Source organism: Helianthus annuus, chromosome 8 (assembly GCF_002127325.2).
Source record: "Helianthus annuus cultivar XRQ/B chromosome 8, HanXRQr2.0-SUNRISE, whole genome shotgun sequence".
Lineage (NCBI taxonomy): Eukaryota > Viridiplantae > Streptophyta > Magnoliopsida > Asterales > Asteraceae > Helianthus > Helianthus annuus.
The window spans coordinates 44,118,062-44,145,723 of NC_035440.2; the positions used below are offsets into that span (position 1 = coordinate 44,118,062).

At 36.6% G+C, this 27,662-nt stretch overlaps 3 protein-coding genes across 8 annotated transcripts; 2 read left to right on the top strand and 1 right to left on the bottom strand.

Moving 5' to 3' along the window:
* Positions 1–244: 244 nt before the first annotated feature.
* Positions 245–5,225, top strand: LOC110872809 (glutathione S-transferase T3-like). Of its 6 annotated transcripts, none has more exons than XR_004864353.1 (6): positions 245–703; positions 834–918; positions 1,644–1,699; positions 3,181–3,272; positions 3,697–4,902; positions 4,993–5,225. XR_004864353.1 is itself a non-coding variant. In XM_035976198.1 (4 exons), exons 3-4 carry the CDS (start codon positions 4,438–4,440, stop codon positions 5,101–5,103), a joined length of 576 nt encoding a protein of 191 aa, XP_035832091.1. In that variant the 5' UTR covers positions 1,706–3,059; positions 3,181–3,272; positions 3,697–4,437; the 3' UTR covers positions 5,104–5,225. The 6 variants fall into 6 exon arrangements, 1 of the variants encoding a protein (XP_035832091.1); XR_002554708.2 differs by having other exon boundaries at positions 246–737; positions 802–918; XR_002554706.2 differs by having other exon boundaries at positions 246–737; positions 813–918.
* Positions 5,226–5,754: 529 nt separating this feature from the next.
* On the bottom strand, positions 5,755–10,386 carry LOC110872810 (receptor-like protein EIX2). The gene is made up of 4 exons (XM_022121687.2): positions 7,217–10,386; positions 6,948–7,046; positions 6,786–6,861; positions 5,755–6,011 (listed from the first exon to the last, which is right to left on the bottom strand). The coding sequence occupies exons 1-3, from the start codon at positions 10,383–10,385 to the stop codon at positions 6,797–6,799; spliced, it is 3,333 nt and encodes a 1,110-aa protein (XP_021977379.1). The 5' UTR covers position 10,386; the 3' UTR covers positions 5,755–6,011; positions 6,786–6,796.
* Positions 10,387–15,438: 5,052 nt separating this feature from the next.
* On the top strand, positions 15,439–16,508 carry LOC110869951 (early nodulin-75-like). Its single transcript, XM_022119151.1, has 3 exons — positions 15,439–15,594; positions 15,643–15,953; positions 15,995–16,508. The coding sequence occupies exons 1-3, from the start codon at positions 15,439–15,441 to the stop codon at positions 16,506–16,508; spliced, it is 981 nt and encodes a 326-aa protein (XP_021974843.1).
* The last annotated feature ends 11,154 nt before the right edge of the window (positions 16,509–27,662 follow it).

The following is a 27,662-nucleotide window of genomic DNA, read 5'->3' on the forward strand; positions in this document are numbered from 1 at the left end:
ATATGTCTAATAATAATTTTAAAAGTACAAAGTAAAACAATAAAAAAAAAGTATTATCATCAATAATAAAAATTAGGAACAAACTAATGTGCGTATTGACCATGATTTGTTTTGTTATTTGAATGGGTTTCTATGTGGGCCAGGTTAGGTTACTGGGCCATGGGATCAAACATAAAACGAAATGGGAGATGGACCGGGTGTGAGCTACAAATATGGATATTGAGTGGGTATGGATCTTCCGAAATAAAACATGGATACTATTTAAAAGTAGTGATCACATAACCTTGGCCACATATGCGATGAATCCAGCCCCTTATTCTTCTGCAAATCGTTTCTTTCTGAATATGGTTTTCGTCATCGTCATCAGCTTTGATGATGACGATTCACCATTGTTATGGCTGTATACACTATGTACATTGTCGTCATATGTACCGTCACTTCAATCGTTTTCGTAATTTAGGGTTTTCATCTCTGAAACCCTAGGGTCTTACACATGATATTATTTTTTTCGATTTGGGTGCTTGATGTTTGATTAACAGTTTATTTGATGATCGATTGTGAAAGATAACGATCGAAGCTTTTCGGATTTTAGGGTTTTAGTCAACTGAAACCCTAGGTTCTGATACACTGTGAATATTTGGTCGAATGGGGTGATTCATGTTCGTTTAACAATGTTTGGATCTGTAATTAGGCATATGAAGGGGTCATGCTATTTTGTTTGTTCGTTTAACATTTATGTAAGTTTTATTAGGTTTATAACTGCAATATTGTATACTTTTCTAAGATACTAATCTGTTTTAGTGTGCTAATAGGAACCTTGATATGATGTACAGAAGTTAGGGCTTATCCTTGAGTGTTTGAAACAACTCACGAAACTATTGTGCATCTTCTAACCCATGTTCTTAATCATATGTCACAGTAAGTATTTCTTACCAATCTGTCATACTATTTGCTCTACATATGTGTCTTGTTTAACAGAAACCTATTTGAATTAAATGGTATAAAATGCATAATGTTTATTTTTGACATCTGTTATATTATGTGTTATACATGTAAGGCTTATTGTGATTAAAATGTTGTGAGTTCTAAGTTTGTTTTGAGATGAGTCACTTAGATTATACACATTTGAAGAAAATTCAGTATACATACCTTAGCAAACCTATTACAGGCCTAAATGGTTTCGTTTGCATATAAGTCTTTAAAATTTAAAGGTGTATAAACATACCAAAGTGTATGTAATAAAAGCTAAAGTAAAGCTATTATCATAACATAAGATGGTTTTGCAAAGAGACTTAATATGATGATAGCATCTTAAAATCCTATATTACTACATTATATATAGCTATTTACTCAAGGCCGTTAAGGTTTTTTGTCTGAAAATTATGGGTAGTTAATTAATGAGGGATAGTGTGAAAGTGGGAAAGTGGCCTACTTGGTCATTAATTATTATAACTGAACAATCTATAACTTTTAAAAGTCAACATGTGTTTATGTGTAAATCATATAACCGTATCATATGTTTCTTGAAATTTTTTTTAAAAACCTTTTACTTTTTAGCAAATATTATACATCATCATCATCAACATCATTTTGGGGATATTGCTAATCCACACGTATTTACAATAGTATTTTTTTTATCGCAGTTTGAAGAGGTAAGGGGCTAGCTTCAGGATGTTGAAGAAGGGAATGAGCAAATTAGGTCAGTTTTGTTAATAACTAATCTACCTGGTTTTTTGTTTAAAAAAGGCGGTTAACATATGAGGGATTTTTGTAAATATTTTAATAAGAGAATTCAAAATGGCTATGAAATCTGTAATGAAGGTTTAACACATGAGAGGTTTTTGTAAGAGAATTAAAAAATGACTATGAAGGTCTACTAACCTGTAATGAAGGTGTTAACACATGGGAGGTTTTTGTAAGATAATTTAAAATGGCTATGAAGGTGTTTACAAATGAGAGGCTTTTGTAAGAAAAATCAAAATTACTTCACTTGAGGTTGTATTTTCTGTGTGGTACATTCAGGACACTACTATATCTTTTTATTATTTTTTCAAGTCTTTCATGTGTTATGCCATTTTATTTACACCACTTGAAAAGAGAATTTTCAACATTAAGAACATGAAAATAATCATAATATTTACTTTTTTTTAATAACTGAAACAACCTATTTACAGAGCACAAACTAAGAGTTAAGTAAAAAATGTTGGACTCACTAATTTAAGGAACCAAAAAATAGGAAGTAAAACTTGTGTAAAATGTATAAAAGACAAACTATCTTTTATTAAAAACCATTTATACAAACACATTGCCCCTTTAAAAAAACATCTGAAACTTGTGTAAAATGGACAGAAGGCGTTATAAGTTTTGAAAACCACTAAAAAACCGATTAACATTTTTAAAACAAAACAATATGTAAACTTGTGTAAACATTTAAAAACCGAAATTACCATATTTAAAGAAACATTATCCAAATCTTTTCTAAGTTTTTTTAAGGTTAACAAATTACAAATACACCATTTGCCATTCGATCTGATCTGATCCTGTTTAAATAAAAAACAGAAAATATGAATCTTTAATTACATGTTTAAAGATCAAATGGTAAACTGAAAAAAAAGAAAGTACACAAACTTGAGTTCACCTTCGATTTATCATGTTCGGCCTCATCTTCTAAACCTGTTTAAATTAAGAACAGAAAATTTGAACTTTTAATTACAACTTTAAAGATGAGATTGTAAATTTAAATAAAGAAAATACAGTGACTTGAGCCCGCCTTCAGTTTATCATGCTTCGACATCATCTTATAATCCTGTTTACATAAAAGCAGAAATTTGAACTTTTTAAATACATGTTTAAATATGAGATTGTAAACTAAGTACTTGTACAATGAATGAAAGAAAGTACACGAATACAAGTTCACATTCACCATGCTTCACCATCATCTTCGTGTCCTTTTTATGTTAAGAGTTTCAAAGCTGAAAGTGTAATATGATGGAAAGAGTACCTTGGCCAACTGATTTGTGTTTTTTTTTTTATGATGATCTTCCATTTAGACAGCAGAGGTAGTGTTTTTTAACCCCAATATCTTCCTGTATGTTCCAGAAAGAAAAAAATATACATATACATGAGAACAAATCAAACTCATTACTAACATTTTTAAATATAATTAACCTACACTTTCAGGTCACAGTGTAAGTCGGATGTCAACGGACTGGTAAATGGGTTGCAGGTCTCAGCATTCTCATCAGTTGCAAGGCCTTTTTTGGCTCAACCTGGTATGAAATGAAACTCTCAAATTAGTAGGTGAAAGTATTAAAACAATTTATCAAGTTAAATACCCTGGAAACTCTCAAATTAGTAGGTAAAAGTATCAAAACAATTTATCAAGTAAAATACCCTGGAATTTAGATCTGTTGCTTTCATCTTTATATGCTCCATTGCTTTCATCTTTATTCTGCTCCATTGGAATGCTTAAACTTTGGTAGCATATATAATTAAAAAATAAATGGAAGATTATGCTACCCCAACCCGTATTATATAGCCAACAAACGCCAACAAACTATTCAGTTAAGTGTCCACTACCCCACTAAGTTCCTGAAAATAAGGAACACCCTTTTAACTGTCAATTGATAACTTGCACTTTTCTAGGACCCATGTTCTAATAATGCATTCTGATTGGTGCATCTTGATAAACTGCAGGAAACCGCAAGATCGTGGGTGAGAGAGTGCTGAACTGCCGTGAACTGCTGCTTCTAGAAGGAATTTAGAGACTTTAAACGGCTGAGATTAAAAGTTGATGACTTTCTACGGCTGTAATTAGCCCAAATAGCAGTTACAAACAACGGGAACAATATAATATAGAATTCCAACACAGATTTGCTCTTATATCATTAGGGTATCCGGGGCACTCTCGGGGAGAGGGTGCGGTGACCCCTAACCCCGATCGGGAACACCGTCGCCATCACCGCGGGGACCCGATTCGGGGAGGGGAATCGGCATGTATTCACCGCGTTGAATGGCACGAGTTTTGAGGAACGGTCGAATTTTAAACGCTCAAATTTAAAAAAAAAATCACTTTTTTAACAAATATAAATAACCACACCCACCACTAATTTTTTATACTCTCAAACCACACCCACTTCACTCATTTTTTTTACTCTCAAACCACACTCACATCACTAATTTTTTATACTTTCAAACCACACTCACTTCAAACCAAGCAATGGAGAACCAACCCCGCGAAGCCAAGAAAAAAACTAAGGGACGGAGCTCGCAACCGTCTCGTGGTGGTTCGAGCGGTGCAAGTGCACAACCACAACCCCCTTTCGGATATACTTCACAACCCCCGTTTTTTTCCAACAACCTTCACACCCCTCCTTTTACAACACCCAACCACCCAACCTTCAACCCAATTTCGGCTATTTTCAAAATTTATTATCAATGGATGCTCCTCCTCAATCCCCCGTCTTCGACCCATATGGTTTTCGTTCCTCACAAGTTCCATCTACACGAGGAAATGTTGAACGTCCTCTACCTATTTACGACGACGAGGACGATGAGGTAGTGCCTGAAACTCAAAATTTGGGCGACGAGAACGAGGACGATGAATATAATGTGGATGAAGACGCGGGCAACGAAGAAGATGACACTCGGGATAAAAAGGGAAAAATGGCGAGCGAAAAATGGACCAAGGTCCAAGAAGAGGCGTTGGCGAAGGCGTGGGTACATTGCTCTACCAACAAAAAGAAGGGCAATCAACAAAACCGCGATCGTTTTTGGCGTAAGATTTTTGATCATTTTAACGCCACCGTCGGTGGAAGTAACCGGACCGTGCATCAAGTACGGTCTAAATGGGGCCCGATGATGACGAAAATAAACTTTTTCAACGGCCTATACCAACAAGCGGTAAAAATTATATTTTTTAACATTGTATATTTTTTAATTTTCTTTACTGAGTTCATATTTTTTTAACACTTATTATTTTATAATATGTAGGATCGCACACGAGGAAGCGGGTGTAAGGATCTCAACGTGATGAAAGCCGCACGACGATGCTCCGCCAAATATGTTGCCGTTCATCCTCGCCCGAAAGCGCGACATCGCTAATAAGTACGGGTGGCCGTGCGATTTCTAAAATTTTTATTTTCTACTTTTAATGTAATTTTTATTTTCTAGTTTGAATGTAATTTTAATTTTCTAGTTTGAATTTAATTTTTATTTTTATTTTCTACTTTGAAATGTCTTTTGTATAATTTTATTTAATTTTTATTAATATTTTTTATAAACATGCATAATTACAACAAATAAAAAAACAAAAAATAAAAAATAAAAAACCAAGTCCTCTAAGAGGGGAGTACCGCCATCAATTTAGGGTATTAGGGGAGTTTAAGAGAGCAGTTGACGTGACACACAAGTATTGGTTATGCGTAAGAGAGAGAGGAGTCCCCCTCTCACCCTTAACATAATCTCTTTTAATTTTTATTATTTACTAAAATGTCAAGGTTATACTACCCATTTATCTGATAGATTTGTGGTCTGTATTTAGTTATATATATATACACAAAGAGGTAATGAATAGTGTTTGATTTTTATCGTACATAACCTAATAAGATGAGATAAAGAAAGCTAAATCCACAAAACCAATTTGATTGTGATTGATGTTAATGATATCAAGCAATATATTTTCAGGTTTATTTTGTGACATTTTTTCTTACATGTTAATAAAACTCATTAATATATTATTCTACTCACATACTTTATATTCCTCACAATGGATAAATATTTTATGGGTTAGATTAAATACAAACTCTCTTAAAAATAAGACGTTACAAAAAGGATATCAAACGGACTTCAATTGACCTCATGTAAGTAGCATTATATATGTAGAGAGAGATTACATAATAAATCATTACAAACATAAATATAACATACATCCCAATTCCCAAGCAGTATGTTGTACGCTTTCTCATATTTATTTTCTTTGTTGAAACATATTCCCAAGCCATTAGGGAGACCTGCAAGTCAATGTATCATTGTGGAAACAACAATTAGAAGCGGAAGTCCAAGTTATTACATCATCTACCATAAATATGTGTTTCTAAATAGATCTGTTCACTAATTAGTTTATTAACATGTCCAGTTATTTTGTTTATGTTATTCACACTTTGACAGATCAAGATATTGTTACACTTATATTTTAGGATTTTTATATGTTTTAAATAGTAGTAAAAGATTACACTTATATACAATCATATACAAAAATTATATAATTAAAATACCTACATAAATTTATAACTATACTGATATAATTTTATCACTCAATTTCCGCATATATGTGTTGTGTGATGAAACTCGGGACTACAAGGTGTTGTCTACAACTTAAATTCTACATAGAATTTTATTTTATTTTACATAAATGTTTCCTCTTTTATATTGAAACATAGTTTCCTTAATCCATGTAGGTTAAAGTTAACGGGTCGTTTGTGTGGATAGTCCAAAGTTGTATTTAGTGTTTATCATGTAATTATGTATAATCAAGGGGTGTATGTGTCAAGAGTTAAACCTTGAAACAGATTATGAATCATTAAGTCTGTAAACATACATTCATATCAGAAATCAAGTATCTATTATTGTGTTTATTCATAGTGTTTTCATTAAGATTCTATATTTTCTGGACTGTCCATAAAAAAAGATGTGAAACTGCATTTCATTTATTGTAGTATATGATAATGATTGTTGCAAAAATCAAGTGTGGTGAAGGTAAACAAGTATTTAGTTGAAGTTGTGACCTTGTTGATCGTCAATAAGATTGTTGAATTTTGTGAGTGGAGCTGCTAGCTTCAGAAGACGACTCTTGTTGAAAGCCTACAGAAAAAACAGGCATGCTTCATTATCGTCAACATAAGAATCAATCAATTGGACAACCAAAGTCTTTAAGTTTGACTACTGACCTTTGGATTTATCGTCGATGTATTGTGATATATCAAATTGTTGAACTTGATCAATTGAGCTAAGAATTTCATGACCAGCTTGCTTACGCCTCCTAAAGCCTACAAGTTACAATCCACATGATCAGGCTATGAACACCCAAATTTAAACCTTTTTGTTTTATTAATATACGTTTTTTTTTTTTTTAATTTTACTTTCTCGCTTTTATACATTAGTTTATATCTTTCTAGGTTTTACATATCAGTTTAACTAAATGTAGGTAAAGACTTACATGGGAATACGATAAGACTGAAATATCGAAGCTTGATCCAGATTCCTTCAAGAAAATGATAATAAGCATTTCTCCATTGCTTGCTAACAATTAATGGGGCAATCATGATCCAAAAACCAATAACTAATCCAGTGAGTGTACATATCACTAGGATCCAATCAATGCCATCAGATTCATCATGTTCGTTGTTAGTTCCTCTCGGATCATCAGTATTTTGTGGACACGCTGAAAGAGGAACCCCACAAAGTGCATTTCCATTGAAACTTGACTCATCGAAGGTTTGAAGCTGAGGGCCCGTTGGGATTCTTCCTACAAGATTGTTGTCTGATACGTTCAAAAAATTTAAAGCAGTTAATGCTGCTAAGCTGGAAGGAATTTTTCCATCAAGATGGTTTATTGATATGTCTAAAGATTCAAGCTCTCCATTGTTGCTAAACGAGTTGGGAATTCGTCCTGTTAAATTATTTTCTGATAGATTCAGATACCGTAAGCCCAAAAGTGAAACAAGTTCGTTAGGAATTGACCCTGAAAACTTGTTATTAGAAAGGTCTAATGTAGTTACCAGAGACAATATGTTTTCATATGTAGAAACTCGACCCTTTGTCACCAGTGATGCACTACCTAGAACTATATTCTCAAAAAGAACGTCGTAAAGAATAAATGGACCTGATGTCTCCCTTCCAGAAATGACAGTGAGGTTTGCAAAGCATGTCGGTAGGTTCCCAGAAAGATCATTATCAGCGAGATCCATGATCTGTATAGAACTGAGGTGACATATTTCATTTGGGATTTTACCATCCAATTTGTTAGAACGAAGACTTAGAAGTTTTAGACTTGTATTGTCTCTCCCTATTGATGTTGGAATTCCTCCCACCAGTTCATTTTCTGCTAGGTCAAGGATTATCAAGCTCTGGGAGTTCAATAACGACCCAGGTAAGTTCCCAGATAGTTTGTTATGACGAATATCCAATGATAAGAGGGAAGAAATATTTCCTAGAGAGGATGGTATTATACCCCAAAACAGGTTTTTCTCGAAGTTTAATATGGCTAGATTTTCCCAGTTCATCCAACAATCTGAGATAACACCTGACATGTTGTTGTGCGCTAAATTGAGAACTCTTAACTGTCGCGGTTCTTGTATGCCAGAACACAAGAATTGCTCTAGAGATCCTGAGAGTTCGTTGTACGAAAGATCGAGGAAATCTAAGTCAGGTCTATTGAAATGACCAGGAAGGAAACCATGTAAACGGTTGAAACTTAGATCTAAGACAGCACCTGGTGCAAGAAAACTAACATTTCCCAACATTCCTTGAATGTTGTTGTGGGATAAGTTCAAATATGATACACTAGAGAATGTGTTCCAAAACCAATTGGGGATGTTGTCTGAAATGCTTGTGTTGGCTAAATCCAGTTCTGTTAAGCTTGTTTGCGAATGAATCCATAAAGGAAAATGAGGACCCAAACTACAAGAGCCTATTCTCAACACTTCGAGCTGGAAAGGCGGAATCCAGTTTTTAACATTTAACGTGAATACTAACTTGTTGTCCCCAATCCACAAAGTTTTCAAGGATGTTAGATTGGTTAAGTGATTTTCAGTTACAATGCCCGTAAAGGAATTGTGATGAACAGTTAGAAATTGCAGCAACCTGAGTCGCCCAATACTTTTAGGAAGACTTCCATTCAACTGGTTATACGATAGATCCAAGAAATTCAACGATGACAAACGACCAATGGTATCTGGGATAGAACCTGTCAGTTGATTTATATTCATCTGTAATGTTTTCAAGAGAGACAAATTTCCTACAGAATCTGGGATGTTCCCGGTTAACTGATTGTAAGCAAGATCCATGCTTACAAGATTCTTAAGTCTTCCTAGCTTTTCAGGTAGTTGGCCAGTCAAATTATTGCCTCGTAAGGCTAATAATTCTAGTTTAGGTGACTCACAATCACAAACTCTGTTAAGAAGTACGGACACATTTCCGGAGAAGTTGTTAGATTGGAGATCAAGGGTAACCAAATTGCAAAGATTACTTAAGGATTTAGGTATCTCCTCAACAATCTGGTTATTCGATAAGTCAAGATGAATAATTGATGACAAGTTATGTAAGTTGCTAAGAATTGGAGCTGTTAAATTGCAGTTACTAACATCAAACCAACGAAGATTACTTAAGCTAGGTAAACCATTAAGTAATGAAGAAGAATTCACAAAAGTATTGCCTGAAACACTAAGAATCCTTAAAGAAGGCAGGCTATGGAAACCACCATGAGTTCCTGGACTTAGACCACTAATAAAGCAATTAGTGAGATCTAATAAAACTAAATTATGTAAACTGAAAATCCACCGGGGCAACAAACTGTCGAAGAAGGAGTTGTACGAAAGATCTAGGACGATAAGGGACATAAAACTAACTTTAGTTGGATTACTAGGAAATTGAATTAACCCGCATAAAGAACAGTGTATTTCCAGCAAAGAAGGGAGCGAGCTTATCACCTGAAACCAATCTAAAGCCCTTGCCAGGTCGATGCCACCCATATCTAGATGTTGCAACTCTTGAAGATCCTTTAACCATTTTAAACTCTTTGAATGAATATTTCCGGCTAAAGGAACGTCATGAAGATCTAGAAAACGTAATTTTGATAGATTTCCAAGTTGGTGGGGGATTTCCCCCCTAAATTGTGATTTTGAGATGTTAAGATATCGTAGATTCTTGAAAGAACCGAAGAAGGCTGGAATAGGGATGAATCCAAAATCGTTACAACTTATGTCGAAATACATGAGTTGTAATAACTTAGTCACAGAAGGACTTATGGTTCCTCCTAACATTTGTTTGGATGCTTCTTCCAATTCATCATCGGTGTCGTAAGGTCCATGACAATGGCCGTGAAATCCATCGTCAGGTCCTCGAAGATGAATCTCTTGGACATTACCAGTGATATTGTTGCAGACCACACCAGACCAACTGCAACAATCATTGCCTACCCAAGAAGATAGACGGTTTGCGTTGTCGATGAGATCGTTCTTCAGCTGAATAAGCACCAGGCGCTCACTTGCTATACATGATGCCTGGTCCAAGTTTTGATTGCAGAAACAAATGGTGCAAAGTGATAAAACAAAAGGAAACCAAAGGCACGACGTAGAAGATAAAGTAACAGGTGAAAGAGCCTTCATTTGTAATGACGATGAATGCAAAAAGATTTAAATTTGGTTCTCTATTTATAAGAGATAAGTGTAGTGTCAGGTATAGGTAAAAACAATCCATGTGATTTTTTAGGAACAAACAAGGACCACTCTAGATGAATATCTACTCCAAAGTGAAGATATTTTCTTTTGAGCGTAGTAAAAGCACCTAAAAAAGGGGTCCCCACTAATCTGTCTCTACCTCTCTCAAAGTCTCAAGGTTAGTCTATTCTTGTCCGTAGGCACGGACCTTTCGCTCTGCCTTCACAGTCCTTGCACAGAGCCACAAACATTATTATTTTGTAAGGCTATGCGTTGTGTGGTTTAACAATCATGTTTGTGGATTTTTCATAGGGATCCAAGATACTTGTTTAGGATCTTAGATGGTAAAATTACCCAGATAATTAGAATTATCGTCACCTACCCAAGCTCAAAACATCCCAAAACTTACTTGAAGTGTCAAAAACAAATAAAATAAAATAAAAAATTGCAAGAAAATAAAAATTGCATCGTTTAAATATAAAGACCGTTGAACCAATTCATTTTACTCAACATTGGACTTTATTTTGAGTTTTGTATTGTTTAAATGTAAAGACCGTTGAACCAATTCATTTTACTCAACATTGGACTTTATTTTGAGTTTAGTTGATTATGCGTTCGCTCGCTACTACATGTAAGACCCGTACAAATTTATAACCAGTTCGTCATATAATATACATCATTTATACGACATATATGTCATTTTACAAAAACATTTCCAAAACGATGTTCACTTCGAGTTTAAAACATTCAAAATACTAATTTTAAGAGTCTACATAATTGACATTATCGAAACAAAACAAGATCAACGCGGAAGTTTCATTTAACATGTGTTCGGTTCTTGTTAGTTGCTTGATCTTCATCTGAAAGCCCAATATTATTCATCTATAATAAAAAACTAACATTAACATGTGACAACCCTCACAATTACAGGTACCGTATAATTAATTAATCTTAATTATGTGCTTAGTGACTGTGCTTGACTTCAACTGACAATTTAAACTGCTTTATGATTTTTGTATCATACATACATATGCATCATATCTGATACTGTCACTCCATTTATTATACACAAACTTTAGTGACATACTTGATGCACAAAGCACAGTTAGCACACTAACGGATAATTCAGAAACATGCTGACAATGCCAGCACATAGACAACCATGTTTCTTAGGCCAGTATGAGCCAGAGACAGGATGTTACACTAGTAGGGAGTGTAGGGAAGTAAGGACCATAAAACTGCGTCACTAGGTGATATTTAAAGTGCCGGTAAGTGCCAAAAACACACTTTAAATGCAGAATTATGCATTTATTAATAAAATTCAGCACTGTAGCATGCTAGTAATATGCAAAAATATGGCAGAATGGTCCTGTATGCTTTCCTAGGTGCCGGGAATTAAACTTGTTACAAGAATGTATATAAAAGACACTTTACGGACTAATTAAACACTTTAACGGAACGGTATCTAACCGAACAACCGGACATTACCCGGAATACTAAATTTTTGTCAAATACATTGTTTAAATATTTCTTGGCTAGTCATGATCCCCGTATACCATAACACCCACTAAATTCCCTACTAACTAACATATGAATCATGTAACAAGATAGTTGAACTAGAACTAATACTTACCAACTTGTTACAAAAATTTACATCCAACCCCCCCCCCCCCCATACCCGAATTCGGTCACAAGGACCACCCCACCATACCTCACATCTTGTCCTAGATTTCCTTCTAATTTTATATTGGATTGGTTACTTGATCTTGTAAACAAAATATTAGAAACATCTTTATAAAGCATGGCACACTAGATCCTACATCATTTCACAAAATTCACACCATCACTCCCTCACCTCACTCTCTCCCTCTCGGCCACACCTTGACCGCCACCACGTCCACCATATCACCACCACAATCTTCCATTTTCAAGCTTCATTCAAGGCTAGAAGGTGATTCAAGGGAGCTTGTAACTTGTGGAACTTCAAGGAGCTTCTTTCACTTGCTTTTCACCATCATCTTCTTCATCTTTTTAACTAGAGATCATCCCTAGCTATAAGCAAGTAGTAAGTCTTGATCTACTCTTGTTTGCTTCCATTTTGAGTAGTTAAAATTTAAAGTATGATGAATATCAAGATCACCAAGAACATGAACTAAAAGGACTTAAACATAAAGTTTACATGAGAATGAAATGTTGTTAGAAGGATATTGTTATGAATATGTTGTTGATTGCATGATGATTCTTGGTTATGTAATGTTAATCACCATATGGAACTTGTTAAGTGATGATTAGAAACATGACTTAACAAGATTAGGAGATGATAGGATGTCACATAACATAATCATCTCCTTGTTAAACATGAACTTGAAAGAAATAGATTTCTTGAAAAAAATAAGTGAACAAAATAATTTGATGATCATGTAGATCTAAGTTTTACAAGAGGTTTTTCTAAATAAACCAAGTCTAAAAATCGATTTTTAAAAGACTGTGACTTTTACATACACTTACACATTTTTTTGAAATGAAATAAGTGTAAAAACCTTTTATTTACAAGAAGAGTTCAAAAGTTTTATTTTTGTAAAAATTGTTTACAAGTTGTAAACACTAAACTTTTGTGAGAAAATGATTTTTAAAGAAATAATTACGCTTTGGAAGGTAACTAAGTCCACTAAACGCTTCACTAAGTTACTACGCATTTTTACTAAAAAAAACAAGTTCATGTTATTATGTAAAGTGCATTGTTTTTGCACTTGTTTAGTGTAATGTTGTTTGATAATTTGTTGTGTTTGATTGAATGAATTTTTGAAAAGAAAATGATATGCTAATAAGCATGGACACCTCCGTTTACAAAGGAAACTCTGGCGAAATTTTCTAAAAATTCCAACACTTAGAAAATATTTTTCCAAACAAATGTTACAAGTATATTTTATAACTTGTGTTTCGAATATAAACTTCGCCATAATTTTTGTAACAAAATACAAGTGTCGGAGGTTATTTTTCTTATATAAAAATGGATAAATATATATTTAGAATATATATTTTATATTAAAACGCTTGTGTGATTATTTGTTTAATTTGTGAACTAGTTATATTAATTAGGGCAAAATAATGTAACTTAGCAAAATACCGTCACAATTATAATTCCGGAAAATACTTTTACGAATATATTTTGGATAAATATTATTTTGATACAAAGAATGAAAATATATTATTTTTGGGAAAAATATATATATTTTGGGAATACAGTATTTTCGACAAGTGTGTTAAATATATTTTCTAAGTCAGGCTTAAAAATACATTATTTTCGGAACTACCAGAATACATGTATAAAATACTCCCATCCTTGGGAAGGGAATACGCACATAAAATACTTGAGAAGTATGAATACGAAATAGGTGCCTAACTATTATTCCAAAACCCTAAAAATAAAACTTAAGCTAAAAATAATTATTATTTTAACAAGAAGTTATGACTTGGAATAATAACCAAGTAACGTAACTCAAACCCGTAAATACAAAAACAAGGCACGGTCCATTCGTCTAATAGACATAGTACGTTGTAGGTTGTCGTGTAGCGGACCAAGTTTGAGTTGACGGTACTATTCAGCAGACACACTACAGTGAGTTCATGTCCCCCTTTTCTTTTAACTGTTTTCAGTTTTACAACTTCGGGGTGAAATACATGTTACAATTATACAGACATTTTTATACATGGTATGGTTAGCTTAAGGAGGGACTTTCATACACCGTTAGATCATGTGAGTGGGTAGGCGGCTACTAAAGGCCATTAATCCTCGTCGTAGGACCGAGGGACATGAGTGATAGATCTATTTGGGTGTAGCGAGCCCACACCCATGAGGCCGGGGCGGCCCATAGTGGTGACTGTGTCTTACAGCCGGAAGCCTGGTGCAACTCCGCTAGGTTTGAGTCTTCCTGCATCACTTCACACATATCTATGGCCTTGCAAACCATTGGTGATCTCTTTTTCCTTATTGCTACATACCGGGGACTTTCATACACCGTTTACAAAGGTTTATACATACTCACATACACATGAACTCGCTCAACTTTTGTTTATTTTTTTCAAACTACATGTATTTCAGGGAACTAATCGGATCTGGCAGGTGTCTGCATATGTGTCAAGCTGCGTTGAATAAAGATGTCATCCAGGGTCGCAAGGTTTGGGAGGTGTAACCCTTACCTGGACGAGTCACATGTCTCCAAACCACGTTTTATTTAAAGTGTTTTGTGGTCTCCTATGAACACATTTAAAACAAGTATGGTTTGTACCTTACCTTAAGTGTCGACATTTTCAAACATTGATGTTATGGTATTATTAAACTTAATGAATGGATGAACATCTTGTGTTTTATTTTCATATAGCATTGTTATGATTGTTGCTATGGTATTAAGAAGTCACACCGAAATAATCCACGCTTCCGCAAAAGCAAGGGTGTGACAGCTTGGTATCAGAGCCTCGATCATAGCGAACTAGGGTTCTTTCTCGAGTCTACAATATGATCACTAGGGCTCTCACGAAAACATTTTTACATTACATACACTAAACGTCTAGATTCGGGGTACAAACATTTTTACAAACAAAAGGCACAAATACACATTTCAAAATTTATGTTCAGTCTTAGAGACTGAGGGAGTCCAGCCTTAGAGGCTGGGGTGGTTCAGTCTTAGAGACTGAGGGGTTCAATCTTAGAGATTGGGGAGGTTTAGTCTTAGAGACTGGGAGGTTGGTCTTAGAAACCAGGGATTTAGTCTTAGAGACTAGGAGGTTGGTCTTAGAGACCAGGGATTTAGTCTTAGAGACTGGGAAAGTTGGCCATAGAGACCAGGGAGTTGGTCTTAGAGACCAGGAAGTTTAGTCTAAGAGACTGGGTGGGATAGTCTGGGGAAGACTAGGCCGATTACTTGCATTATTTTGACTTACATGCTTATTTGATTAAATGTTGATGTATGTGCAATTGTCGCGATTGTTTGTCACAGACGTCATGTCTTCTTCGAGTGGAGTTTCTAGCACACTAGACCCCATAGCAGTAGATCCAGATGACCCGATGCCCACAGATCCCGCGATTTATACATCTGATACTGACACCAGTAATGATGACGATTTCCAGCCTTTCGCTTTGCCCGATTTCGGGGACGATGTTTAGCTCGCTAATGGTATTCTTGATGGGGATCTACCCCTCGTGCAGATCCCTGCACCTGTCCCACTTGCTGCATTTCCCATGGCGGATTTGCCACTCGATGTTGTGTCTGATGACGACATCGATCTTTTCGTCGAGGGTCCCCCTGAGGACGACCATGAGGGTGGGTCCCTAATTGCTGATGATGTCGCCATTCCTATTGCTGAGGCTCCTGTGGAGGAGGCTCCTTCTGATTCATCTGGTCCAGACTCGTTTGAGTCTGTGGCATCCGCTTCTTTGCACGACCGGGGTGTGCAGCACTACTCTCATGACGCTGACTCAGACGTGGTGATGTCAGCTGTACATGGTTCACCTCACGAGTTTGAGTTTCATCCTGAGTTTGAGGACGAGTTTGATCTAGTTTTCCTTCTGATTTTGATCCCGATCACGAGATCGAGTTTATTCCTGTTGACCAGCCCTTGGAGGCACCAGTGGCTCCTATTGATCAGCTTCTTGATGTACCTGCCGACTTTGATATGGACTTTGCCGATCCTGAGCCTGTCATGGCACTAGAGCCTGTTGTTGCTCATGACCCTGTACCTGTGCACTACCCAGTTCTTGATGATGCTCCAGTCGTTGCACCGCCTGATATGGATGCACCAGCTATTGCACCACCCATTGTTGATATTCCCGTTATTGCACAGATATTACCCGATTCGGCTCCTGTGTATGCTGACCATGCACCTTTTGCCACTCACATCGATCCTCGATACGCTGACACCCACAACGGGTGGATCGACGATGACGATTATCCCCCATATGTTAGACCTGTCACCCCTTCTCATGCACCCGTCTCTGCACCGATTGATGTTTCCCCTCATTTTCCCCATGTTTCAGATATCCATCGTATCGACCTTCCTATCACTTTCCTCTAGGACATTCCTCCACCTCGTCCTGGGGAGGGTTCATCGAGACAGCAGCCTACTTTTGTACCGCCTGTGTCGTCAGCTGTTCCATTCATGTCTTAGTTTCCTCACACTACACCAACTTTTGTACCTTCGGGCGAGCCGTTTCTATGGTCTTCGCCCAATGTTTTGCCTCTGTCAGACCCATATCACCCATTTCATGTCGGGTATACCAAAGATGATATACTGATATCCCTGCAGTTACAGCAGAATGCTTTGAGTCGTCGGGTCCAGGAGCTGGAGAGGACTCCGCGTCCTCCCCCTTGCCGTTGTCAGTCTCCTTTTGCTACACCACCAGCTCCTCTTCCTCTACCCCCTGATTCTGATGTTCGCTTCCTCACACCTGAGCAGCAAATTGCTTATTTGCTGCGCGTTATCCATGCACTTGAGGAGGATTGGGTGCGCTTGCGCCATTTGATTTTCTTCCCTCCTCCTCTGCCATCAGCGTAGCTATTGGGCCAGCATACGAAGACTTTTGGAAGACCACACTTTTGTATATGATTTGTGTAGACTGACTTGTATTTTGGGCTGATGTAACCCTATGATCCTATTTTTATGTATGACGCACTATGAAACATGTAAAACTATATTGTGGTCATGATTAAATGAAAGCTCAATGGCAACGTTCTCACTACATGCTTTGTTGAATTATTTGTTTTATATTATAACATGGGATGTTATGTGTTGCGAGGTAGATGGATGTTATTATATATGTATATTTACTATACTTACTATGACCTGACCAATATGATTATCTTTTAGAAGATGCCTCCACAACGAGACCCACACCTGCCTACTACTGAGGAGGAACTCCAGGAGCGAATTGCCGCAGCAATAGCACAGTATGAGGCCTTGCGCGCAGAAACAAGCAGGAATACCTCAAACAACAACAACAACAACAATCCACCCAATGGTAATGTTAAGTCGCTTGAGACACATTGTGTTACATTTGGATACCTCTTACACATCCACTAATACTTGTTGTAAATGATATTGCCCGTACAGGCTGTACTTACAAACAATTCCTGGATTGTAAGCCCTTGAACTACCACAGCACTAGAGGTGCTGTTGCTTTCGTCAGGTGGACGGAAAAGACAGACTCGGTAATAAGGATGAGCAAGTGTGCTCCTGAAAACCAAGTTACTTACGTCTCAGGACTCTTTCTTGATGGTGCTTTATCCTGGTGGAACTTATAAGTTTAGACCTTAGGAGAGGCGGCGACGTATGCAGTAACATGGGCTGAGCTGAAGGAGCTCATGAGGAAGAAATATTGTTCACGGGCAGAGATACAGAAGCTAAAGACAGAATTCTGGAACCTAAAAATGGATGGCCAAAAATTGCTGAATATGTCCAAAGGTTCCACGACTTGTTACGCGTTGTGCCGTATATGGTTGAGCCTGAATTTAAACGCATTAAGCATTTCATCCGGGGATTGGCACCCTAGATCATGAGCATGGTAACAACGTCCAAGCCTCCAACGATTACCGAAGCCATTGATCTCAGCGTGGCACTTACAGAAGAAGCCATCAGATTGAACAAGTTTTCCATTTCTGAGCCGAAAAAGAAAGAAACTCATGTCGAATCCTCAGGGGAAAACAAGAGAAAGTTCTCAAACTTTAAGAAAAGTACCGGCAGTGCCAGCAAGAAGAGGGATACAAACCCGTTAGCTGAGGTAAAGACTGGCAGTGAACAAAAAGGGAAAGGATACATGGGCACTCTGCCCAAGTGCGAATTATGCCAGTTTCATCATCCTGGCCGGTGCAGACTTAGCAAATGTGAATCCTGTGGAAGGATGGGTCACTTAAAAGACACTTGTTGGGTTGGAACTGGCCGTGGTGGCCAAAGAGGGTTTGGTAACAACAACCGTGGAGGTAACGGGAATGGGAACCGCAACGGCAGAAATAGTAATCGCGGTAACTTCGGGAATCAAGCAGGAAATGGTAACCGCAATCAAAACAACAATCAAGGCGGTAATGGAGATGGTAACGATCGAGGACCGGGGTGTTTTAACTGCGGACACATCGGGCACTTCAAGTGTGAATGCCTAAAACTCAATCAAGCTCGCGGGAGGGTATTCAACATTGGAGCAAGGGAAGCACGCCAGGACCTGAATGTTGTCACTGGTACGTTCCCTATAAATTAACGCTTTGCATCTGTACTGTTTGACACTGGTGCCGACTATAGTTTTGTATCGCTAGAATTTAAGAATATGCTTGGGTTAACTGCTAGTAAGTTAGACATTCCGTACTCAATTGAACTGGCTAATGGAAAGCAAGTGGAAACAAATGAAGTTCTCAGAGGGTGCGTAATAGAGCTGGGAGAACACGAATTTACACTAGATCTACTGCCAGTCAAGTTGGGAAGCTTCGACGTGGTAGTAGGGATGGATTGGTTATCTAGCAACAAAGCCGAAATTGTATGTCACGAGAAGACCATTCGCATCCCAAGGGCGGATGGAGAAACAATTGTGGTTCACGGATAGAAGCGTGATACGCCTTTAAGGATCATTAGCTGTTTAAAAGCTAGAAGGTGTTTGAAGAAGGGATGTGTTGCCTTCTTGGCACACATCATAGATAAAGAAGCCGTTGAGCCTAAGATAGAAGATATTCCAGTCGTGAAGAAGTATCCTGAAGTCTTTCCAGAAGACTTGCCAGGATTGCCGCCACAGAGACAAGTCGAGTTCCATATTGACTTAGTTCCAGGCGCCGCGCCTGTGGCTAAGGCACCTTATAGACTTGCACCTTCGGAAATGCAGGAGTTATCAACGCAACTTCAGGAGTTGTTAGACAAGGGATTCATCAGGCCAAGCTTCTCACCTTGGGGAGCTCCAGTCTTGTTTGTCAAGAAGAAGGATGGTAGTTTTCGCATGTGTATCGACTACCGAGAGCTGAACAAGCTGACAATGAAGAACAGATATCCTTTGCCAAGGATCGATGACCTGTTCGATCAGTTACAAGGTTCAAGTTTTTACTCAAAAATCGATCTTCGATCAGGTTATCACCAATTGAGAATCCAAGAGGAAAGTATTCCCAAGACTGCTTTTAGGACTCGTTATGGACATTACGAGTTCCTGGTCATGCGGTTTGGTCTGACGAACGCGCCAGCTGTATTCATGGATTTGATGAACAGAGTTTGCAAGCCGTACCTTGAAATGTTTGTAATTATATTCATTGACGATATCTTGATCTACTCAGAAACAAAAGAAGAACATGAGCATCATCTAAGAGCCATCTTAGAGCTGCTGAAGAAGGAGAAGTTGTACGCGAAGTTCTCGAAGTGCGAGTTCTGGTTTCGCGAATTTCAGTTTCTTGGTCATGTGGTTAATGGAAATGGAATTCATGTGGATCCCACAAAGATCGAGGCGATCAAGAATTGGGAAACTCCTAAGACGCCAACCAAGATTCGACAATTCTTAGGTTTCGCTGGGTATTATCGCAGGTTCATAGAGGATTTCTCAGAAATCGCTCAACCTTTGACTTCCCTTACGCAGAAAGACAAGAAGTTTGATTGGGCAGACAAACAGGAAGAAGCATTTCAACTGTTGAAAAACAAGCTTTGTGACGCGCCAATCTTATCTCTACCCGAAGGCACAGACGACTTCATGGTATAATGCGATTCTTCGCATCAGGGTTTAGGCTGCGTGCTGATGCAGTGACAGAAGGTTATAGCATATGCTTCTCGCCAGTTAAAGGTCCACGAGAGAAACTACACCACACATGATTGGAATTGGGCGCAGTGGTGTTTGCTTTGAAAATATGGCGACATTATTTATATAGCACGCGATGCACAATTTACACAGATCACAAGAGTCTACAGCACATTTTTGATCAAAAAGAGCTTAACATGAGGCAGAGACGCTGGGTTGAACTATTGAACGACTACGACTGTGAAATCAAGTATCATCCAGGGAAGGCGAATGTGGTCGCCAATGCCCTGAGTCGGAAGGAAAGAATCAAGCCCATAAGGGTTAGGGCTTTGGAAATGATTATTCAAACGGACCTCTCCTTGCGCATTCGTGCCGTGTAGAGAGAAGCTCTCTAGGAAAGAAATATTGAGAATGAATACCTCCGTGGGATGGAGAAGCAGTTGGTACCAAACGTGGAAGGAACGTTGTGCTTCATGAAACGAATTTGGGTTCCTTTGTTTGGTGGTTTGAGAAAGGTTATTTTTGATGAAGCTCATAAGTCACGGTACTCGATTCATCCAGGAGCGGATAAGATGTACCAAGATCTTAAAGATTTCTATTGGTGGCCAAGAATGAAGGGCGATGTTGCGATATATGTTGGTAAATGTTTAACTTGCGCCAAAGTGAAAGCCGAGTACCAGAAGCCTTCAGGTCTCCTGCAGCAACCCGAAATACCCAAATGGAAATGGGAACAGATTTCAATGGACTTCATAACGAAATTGCCAAGGGCCACGATACGATTTGGGTAATAGTAGACCGTTTAACGAAATCTGCGCATTTTTACCAATCAAGGAGAAAGACAACACGAGCAAACTTACCGAGATATAGTTGAGAGAGATTGTTGCACGTCATGGAGTGCCTCTCTCAATTATCTCTGATAGAGATGGAAGATTCATGTCAAGGATTTGGCAATCCTTTCAAGAAGCTTTCGGTTCTCAGTTGAATCTGAGTACTGCATTTCACCCGCAAACAGACGGACAGAGTGAACGGACGATTCAAACGTTAGAAGACATGTTGCGAGCTTGCGTAATGGATTTAGGTGGAAGTTGGGACACACACCTACCATTGGTTGAATTTTCATACAATAACAGTTATCATGCAAGCATTCAAGCCGCACCGTTCGAAGCTCTCTACGGGCGTAAGTGTCGATCACCAGTTTGTTGGGCCGACGCGGGAGACAGACAGTTAGTTGGTCCGGATGTGGTTCAAGAAACAACGGACAAGATTTTCGAAATCCGAGAATGCATCAAAGCGGCTCGTGATCGTCAGAAGTGTTATGCGGACCAAAGAAGGAAACCTCTGGAATTTGAGGTTGGAGACATGGTTTGGTTGAAAGTTTCACCCTGGAAGGGTGTGGCAGGCTTCGGGAAGCATGGAAAATTGAATCCCAGATACATTGGTCCATTCAAAATACTAAAAAGGGTTGGTTTGGTAGTATACAAGTTGGATTTACCTGCTGAACTTAATGGCGTTCGTGATACATTCCATACAACTCAAGAAACAGTAGTCATACCTGCCGACGAAATTCATATTGACTACACACTCCACTTTATTGAAGAACCTGTTGAGGTTATGGATTGGAATGTTAACAAAACACGCCGGAGTAGTGTCAAGCTCGTCAAGTTTCGATGGAATGCACGACATGGCCCAGAATTCACATGGGAACGTGAGGATCGAATGAAGGAAAAATACCCACATTTGTTCCCCAAGACCCCTGCGACTAGAAGCAGAACCTAAAATTTCGAGACAAAATTTTCTTAACGTGGGGAGAATGTGACAACCCTCACAATTACAGGTACCGTATAATTAATTAATCTTAATTATGTGCTTAATGACTGTGCTTGATTTCAACTGAAAATTTAAACTACTTTATGATTTTTGTATCATACATACATATGCATCATATCTCATACTGTCACTCCATTTATTACACACAAACTTTAGTGACATACTTGATACACAAAGCACAGTTAGCACAATGAACGGATAATTCAGAAACATGCTAACAATGCCAGCACATAGACAACCATGTTTTTGAGGCCAGTATGAGCCAGAGACAGGATGTTACACTAGTAGGGAGTGTAGGGAAGTAAGGACCATAAAACTGCGTCACTAGGTGATATTTAAAGTGCCGGGAAGTGCCAAAAACACATTTTGAATGCAGAATTTTGCATTTATTAATAAAATTCAGCATTGTAGCATGCTAGTAATATGCAAAAATATGGCAGAATGGTCCTGTATGCTTTCCTAAGTGCCGGGAATTAAAAGTGTTACAAGAATGTATATAAAAGACACTTTACGGACTAATTAAACACTTTAACGGAACGGTATCTTACCGAACAACCGGACATTACCCGGAACACTAAATTTTTGTCAAATACATTGTTTAAATATTTCTTGGCTAGTCATGATCCCCGTATACCATAACACCCACTAAATTCCCTACTAACTAACATATGAATCATGTAACAACTAACAAGATACTTGAACTAGAACTAATACTTACCAACTTGTTACAAAAATGTACATCCAACCCCCCCCCCCTACCCGAATTCGGTCACAAGGACCACCCCACCATACCTCACATCTTGTCCTAGATTTCCTTCTAAATTTATATTGGATTGGTTACTGGATCTTGTAAACAAAATATTAGAAACATCTTTATAAAGCATGGCACACTAGATCCTACATCATTTCACAAAATTCACACCATCACTCCCTCACCTCACTCTCTCCCTCTCGGCCACACCTTGACCGCCACCACCTCCACCATATCACCACCACAATCTTCCATTTTCAAGCTTCATTCAAGGCTAGAAGGTGATTCAAGGGAGCTTGTAACTTGTGGAACTTCAAGGAGCTTCTTTCACTTGCTTTTCACCATCATCTTCTTCATCTTTTTAACTAGAGATCATCCCTAGCTATAAGCTAGTAGTAAGTCTTGATCTATTCTTGTTTGCTTCCATTTTGAGTAGTTAAAAGTTAAAGTATGACGAATATCATGATCACCAAGAACATGAACTAAAAAGACATAAACATAAACCTTTACATAAAGTTTACATGAGAATGAAATGTTGTTAGAAGGATATTGTTATGAATATGTTGTTGATTGCATGATGATTCTTGGTTATGTAATGTTAATCACCATATGGAACTTGTTAAGTGATGATTAGAAACATGACTTAACAAGATTAGGAGATGATAGGATGTCACATAACATAATCATCTCCTAGTTAAACATGAACTTAAAAAGAAATAGATTTCTTGAAAAAAATAAGTGAACAAAATAATTTGATGATCATGTAGATCTAAGTTTTACAAGAGGTTTTTCTAAATAAACCAAGTCTAAAAATCGATTTTTAAAAGACTGTGACTTTTACATACACTTACACATTTTTTGGAAATGAAATAAGTGTAAAAACCTTTTATTTACAAGAAGAGTTCAAAAGTTTTATTTTTGTAAAAATTGTTTACAAGTTGTAAACACTAAACTTTTGTGAGAAAATGATTTTTAAAGTAATAATTACGCTTTGGAAGGTAACTAAGTCCACTAAACGCTTCACTAAGTTACTACGCGTTTTTACTAAAAAAAACAAGTTCATGTTATTATGTAAAGTGCATTGTTTTTGCACTTGTTTAGTGTAATGTTGTTTCATAATTTGTTGTGTTTGATTGAATGAATTTTTTAAAAGAAAATGATATGCTAATAAGCATGGACACCTCCGTTAGAAAGGAAACTCCGGTGAAATTTTCTAAAAATTCCAACACTTAGAAAATATTTTTCCAAACAAGTGTTACAAGTATATTTTATAACTTGTGTTTCGAATATAAACTTCGCCATAATTTTTGTAACAAAATACAAGTGTCGGAGGTTGATTTTTCTTAAATAAAAATGGATAAATATATATTTAAAATATATATTTTATATTAAAACGCTTGTGTGATTATTTGTTTAATTTGTGAACTAGTTATATTAATTAAGGCAAAATAATGTAACTTAGCAAAATACCGTCACAATTATAATTCCGGAAAACTTTTATGAATATATTTTGGGTAAATATTATTTTGATACAAAGAATGAAAATATATTATTTTTGGGAAAAATATATATATATTGTGAACACAGTATTTTCGACAAGTGTGTTAAATATATTTTCTAAGTCAGACTTAAAAATACATTATTTTCGGAACTACCAGAATACATGTATAAAATACCCACATCCTTGGGAAGGGAATACACACATAAAATACTTGAGAAGTATGAATATGAAATAGTTGCCTAACTATTATTCCAAAACCCTAGAATATCCTAACTTTTCAAAACTTTTTAGCTTATTGGCTTTTTCCATCACATAAGCTAATCCAAACACTTTTTTTAAAACTACTTTTCAAAAAGTCATAAGTCAATAAGTCCTTTTAACAAAAATCCTTTTTGAGTTAAATAAGCTTAGCCAAACATGCCCTTAACAAGAAAAGTACTATGGTTATAATTTTCTATGTTATCCATTTGAGGTCTCGAATAACCCATTGAAACCCTTCAACCCGAAAGTCGTTACGTGATGATTATGATAAAGAATAGTTAGGTGAATATAACCTATAAAAATGGTAAACGTTTTGGTCTTTTAATTCTTGAACCTCTTGAAATGTGAAGACGACACGAATTTGTGCATCTAGACTGGTACCTACTACTATATAGACTATATATCATAAAAGGGTCGTATTATTGGGACACCATGGATCCTTAAATCGACATCCTCAATACAAGTCGTATAGCTTTTCAATTTCCAATAAAGGCTTATGTGTCAGATTTTGTCTAGTGGACTGTACCTATACGGGTCATATTGAACTGAACCAGGTTTTTTTACAATTTTTTTTTACATTTATCTATTGTTTTAACAAAGTTTTCTAAAAAAATATATATTTTTTAAAATATAAACATTTTTAAAATTTATTTTTATACCATATACAATACTTGACAATGGATCACATACCTCTCTTAACAAAATAGACTTTTTTGAGGAGTCAGTTTAGAGCAACTATCCACCCGAAGAACTCCACTTATATTTTATCTATACAACATTTATGGTATATTATTGTTTTTTCTATGTGTGACTAAAAAGATAGTGTAGTATAGTTCGGTACATATATCGTATAGTGTAGTGTCAACATAATATAGTATAGTATACTATAGTATAGGTGAAGTATAGGTCCCGTATGAGCATATAGGGGTAGTAAAGGTCTCGTGTATATGCTTATAGTTGTTGTATATGTATAGGTATAGGTATAGTGTAGAATAGATGTAGACTTAGGGCTGTAAATGAACCGAACGAATACGAACACGGCCTTGTTCGTGTTCGTTCGTTAAGGTTATAATGTGTTTCACGAACTGTTCATGAACACTGACCGAACGAGATTTTATGTTCGTGTTTGTTCGTTAAGTAAAGGAACTTGTTCACGAACACAAACAAACACATAAAGTCGGAGAAGACGGTGAGGGTTAGATGTGGATGGTGAGAGTGAGCGATGGTAAACTTTAATTATTGAACAAAGGTTGATTGTATTTTTCAGTGTGAATAATGAGAAGTGAAACGGTGCATAAACAAGGTGGAGATGGAGCTTCCTATTTTATTTATTTGGGTAATGAATTAAATAAAAATTAAAGAGTATAAAATGCTTAGATAAAATAAATAAATACTAAAAAAGCTTTAATGAACCACATAAACAAACAAACATGAACACATGTTCACGAACACATTACTAAACGTTCACGAACGCAATTGAACGAACGAGATATCTGTTCGTATTCGTTCATTTTATAAACCAATCAAACTTTATTGTTCATGTTCGTTCATTAATTAAACGAACGAACATAAATAAACTTCCCGCCGAATGGTTCATGAACTGTTCGTTGAACGTTGGGTTCGTTTACAGCCATGTAGTATATTTATAGTATAGGTGTAGTATACATTATGTATAGAACTCGTATAGACCTATATGAGTAGTATAGATCTCATATATGCTTATAGTTGTAGTATAGTATAGTATGGTATAGTAGGGGGGGGGGGAGATTCCACGGTCCTCCCAACCGCTGGAGTGATCACACTCCACAAGCTACCTTAGCCCCATAGCTGCCTGGGGGTGACTACCCAACCGAGAGCGAAGAGCTTGGCCGTGGGATGCGGACACCAAGATTCGAACCCGGGACCTTTAGAGAGAGGGTGGGTGAGGCTGGCCAATTGGGCTACCCCAGAAGGTTGTATAGTATGGTATGGTATGATATGGTATGGTATGGTACGGTATGGTACGGTACGGTACGGTACGGTATGGTATGGTATGGTATAGTATATAATTTTAAAAATTGTGAAATTTTAATTTTACCCCTACGACTCGTATTAACTTATTCGATGCGTATAAATGGTCTCGTATTATGTTGATACGCTCTTTTTTTCAGGAAACAACACCCTTATACGTATTGTATAAGTCAATACGAGTCGTATTAAGGTATTATACGACCTAGTTTTGACCTATACGATACGTACATGGGTAAAATAAAAATTTCATACTTTTAGGGTTTGCGGTTTCGATACCTATAGATGTAGTTTATTATAGTATGATAAACTATAATATAAGTGTAGTATATAATATGAGTATAACATAAATAAATACTATGTACAGACCTATATTACATGATAAATTTTTAAAAATATTTTTATTTAAAAAAGTAAAGAATTCTTTATCGAACTTTGTTAAAACTATACATTATTATATAAAAAAAACAATTCAATACGACCTATATAGACCTATATGACCGGTATAGGTTCAGTCAGCCGCCAGACAATTACTGACATTTGCAGATCTGACTTTTGGACCTACACGACACGTATTAAAAATACAAAGTGTATAGATACATGTGATGTTGTGGCAATTGGAAAAATAAAGCATACGAAAAGTAGTCAATTTTTGGTATAAACCGGCCTATTGTTGTGGTGCACAATGTCTTGATGATGTCCTTTCATGTTTCAACGTCATCTAATCGGTGTGCAATGCATCAAGATGAATATAACTGATTTATAAAGGACATTTTTCCATCAAGAGGAAATGAACAAGTATACAAATCGTCACATGTAATTTGTGATTCAATACAAACATTTCGAGTAATTAAGTTTTATCTAAGTTAATACTTGGACATGTAATATTGTATAATTTAAGGTTAAATACTTAAATTGAGTAGTATTAAAGATCAACTTTTAATTGATATATTTCGATAACTATAACTTAAATATCTAATTTGTTTAAATACAAAATATTTCACTACAAATTAGTGGATTTTCACACTCCAAAACATCAATAAAGATACCAAACGCAATTATCCAAAGATTTTCACCCTCCAAAATATATATCAATAAAGATACCAAACGCAATAATCCATAGATAAAAGT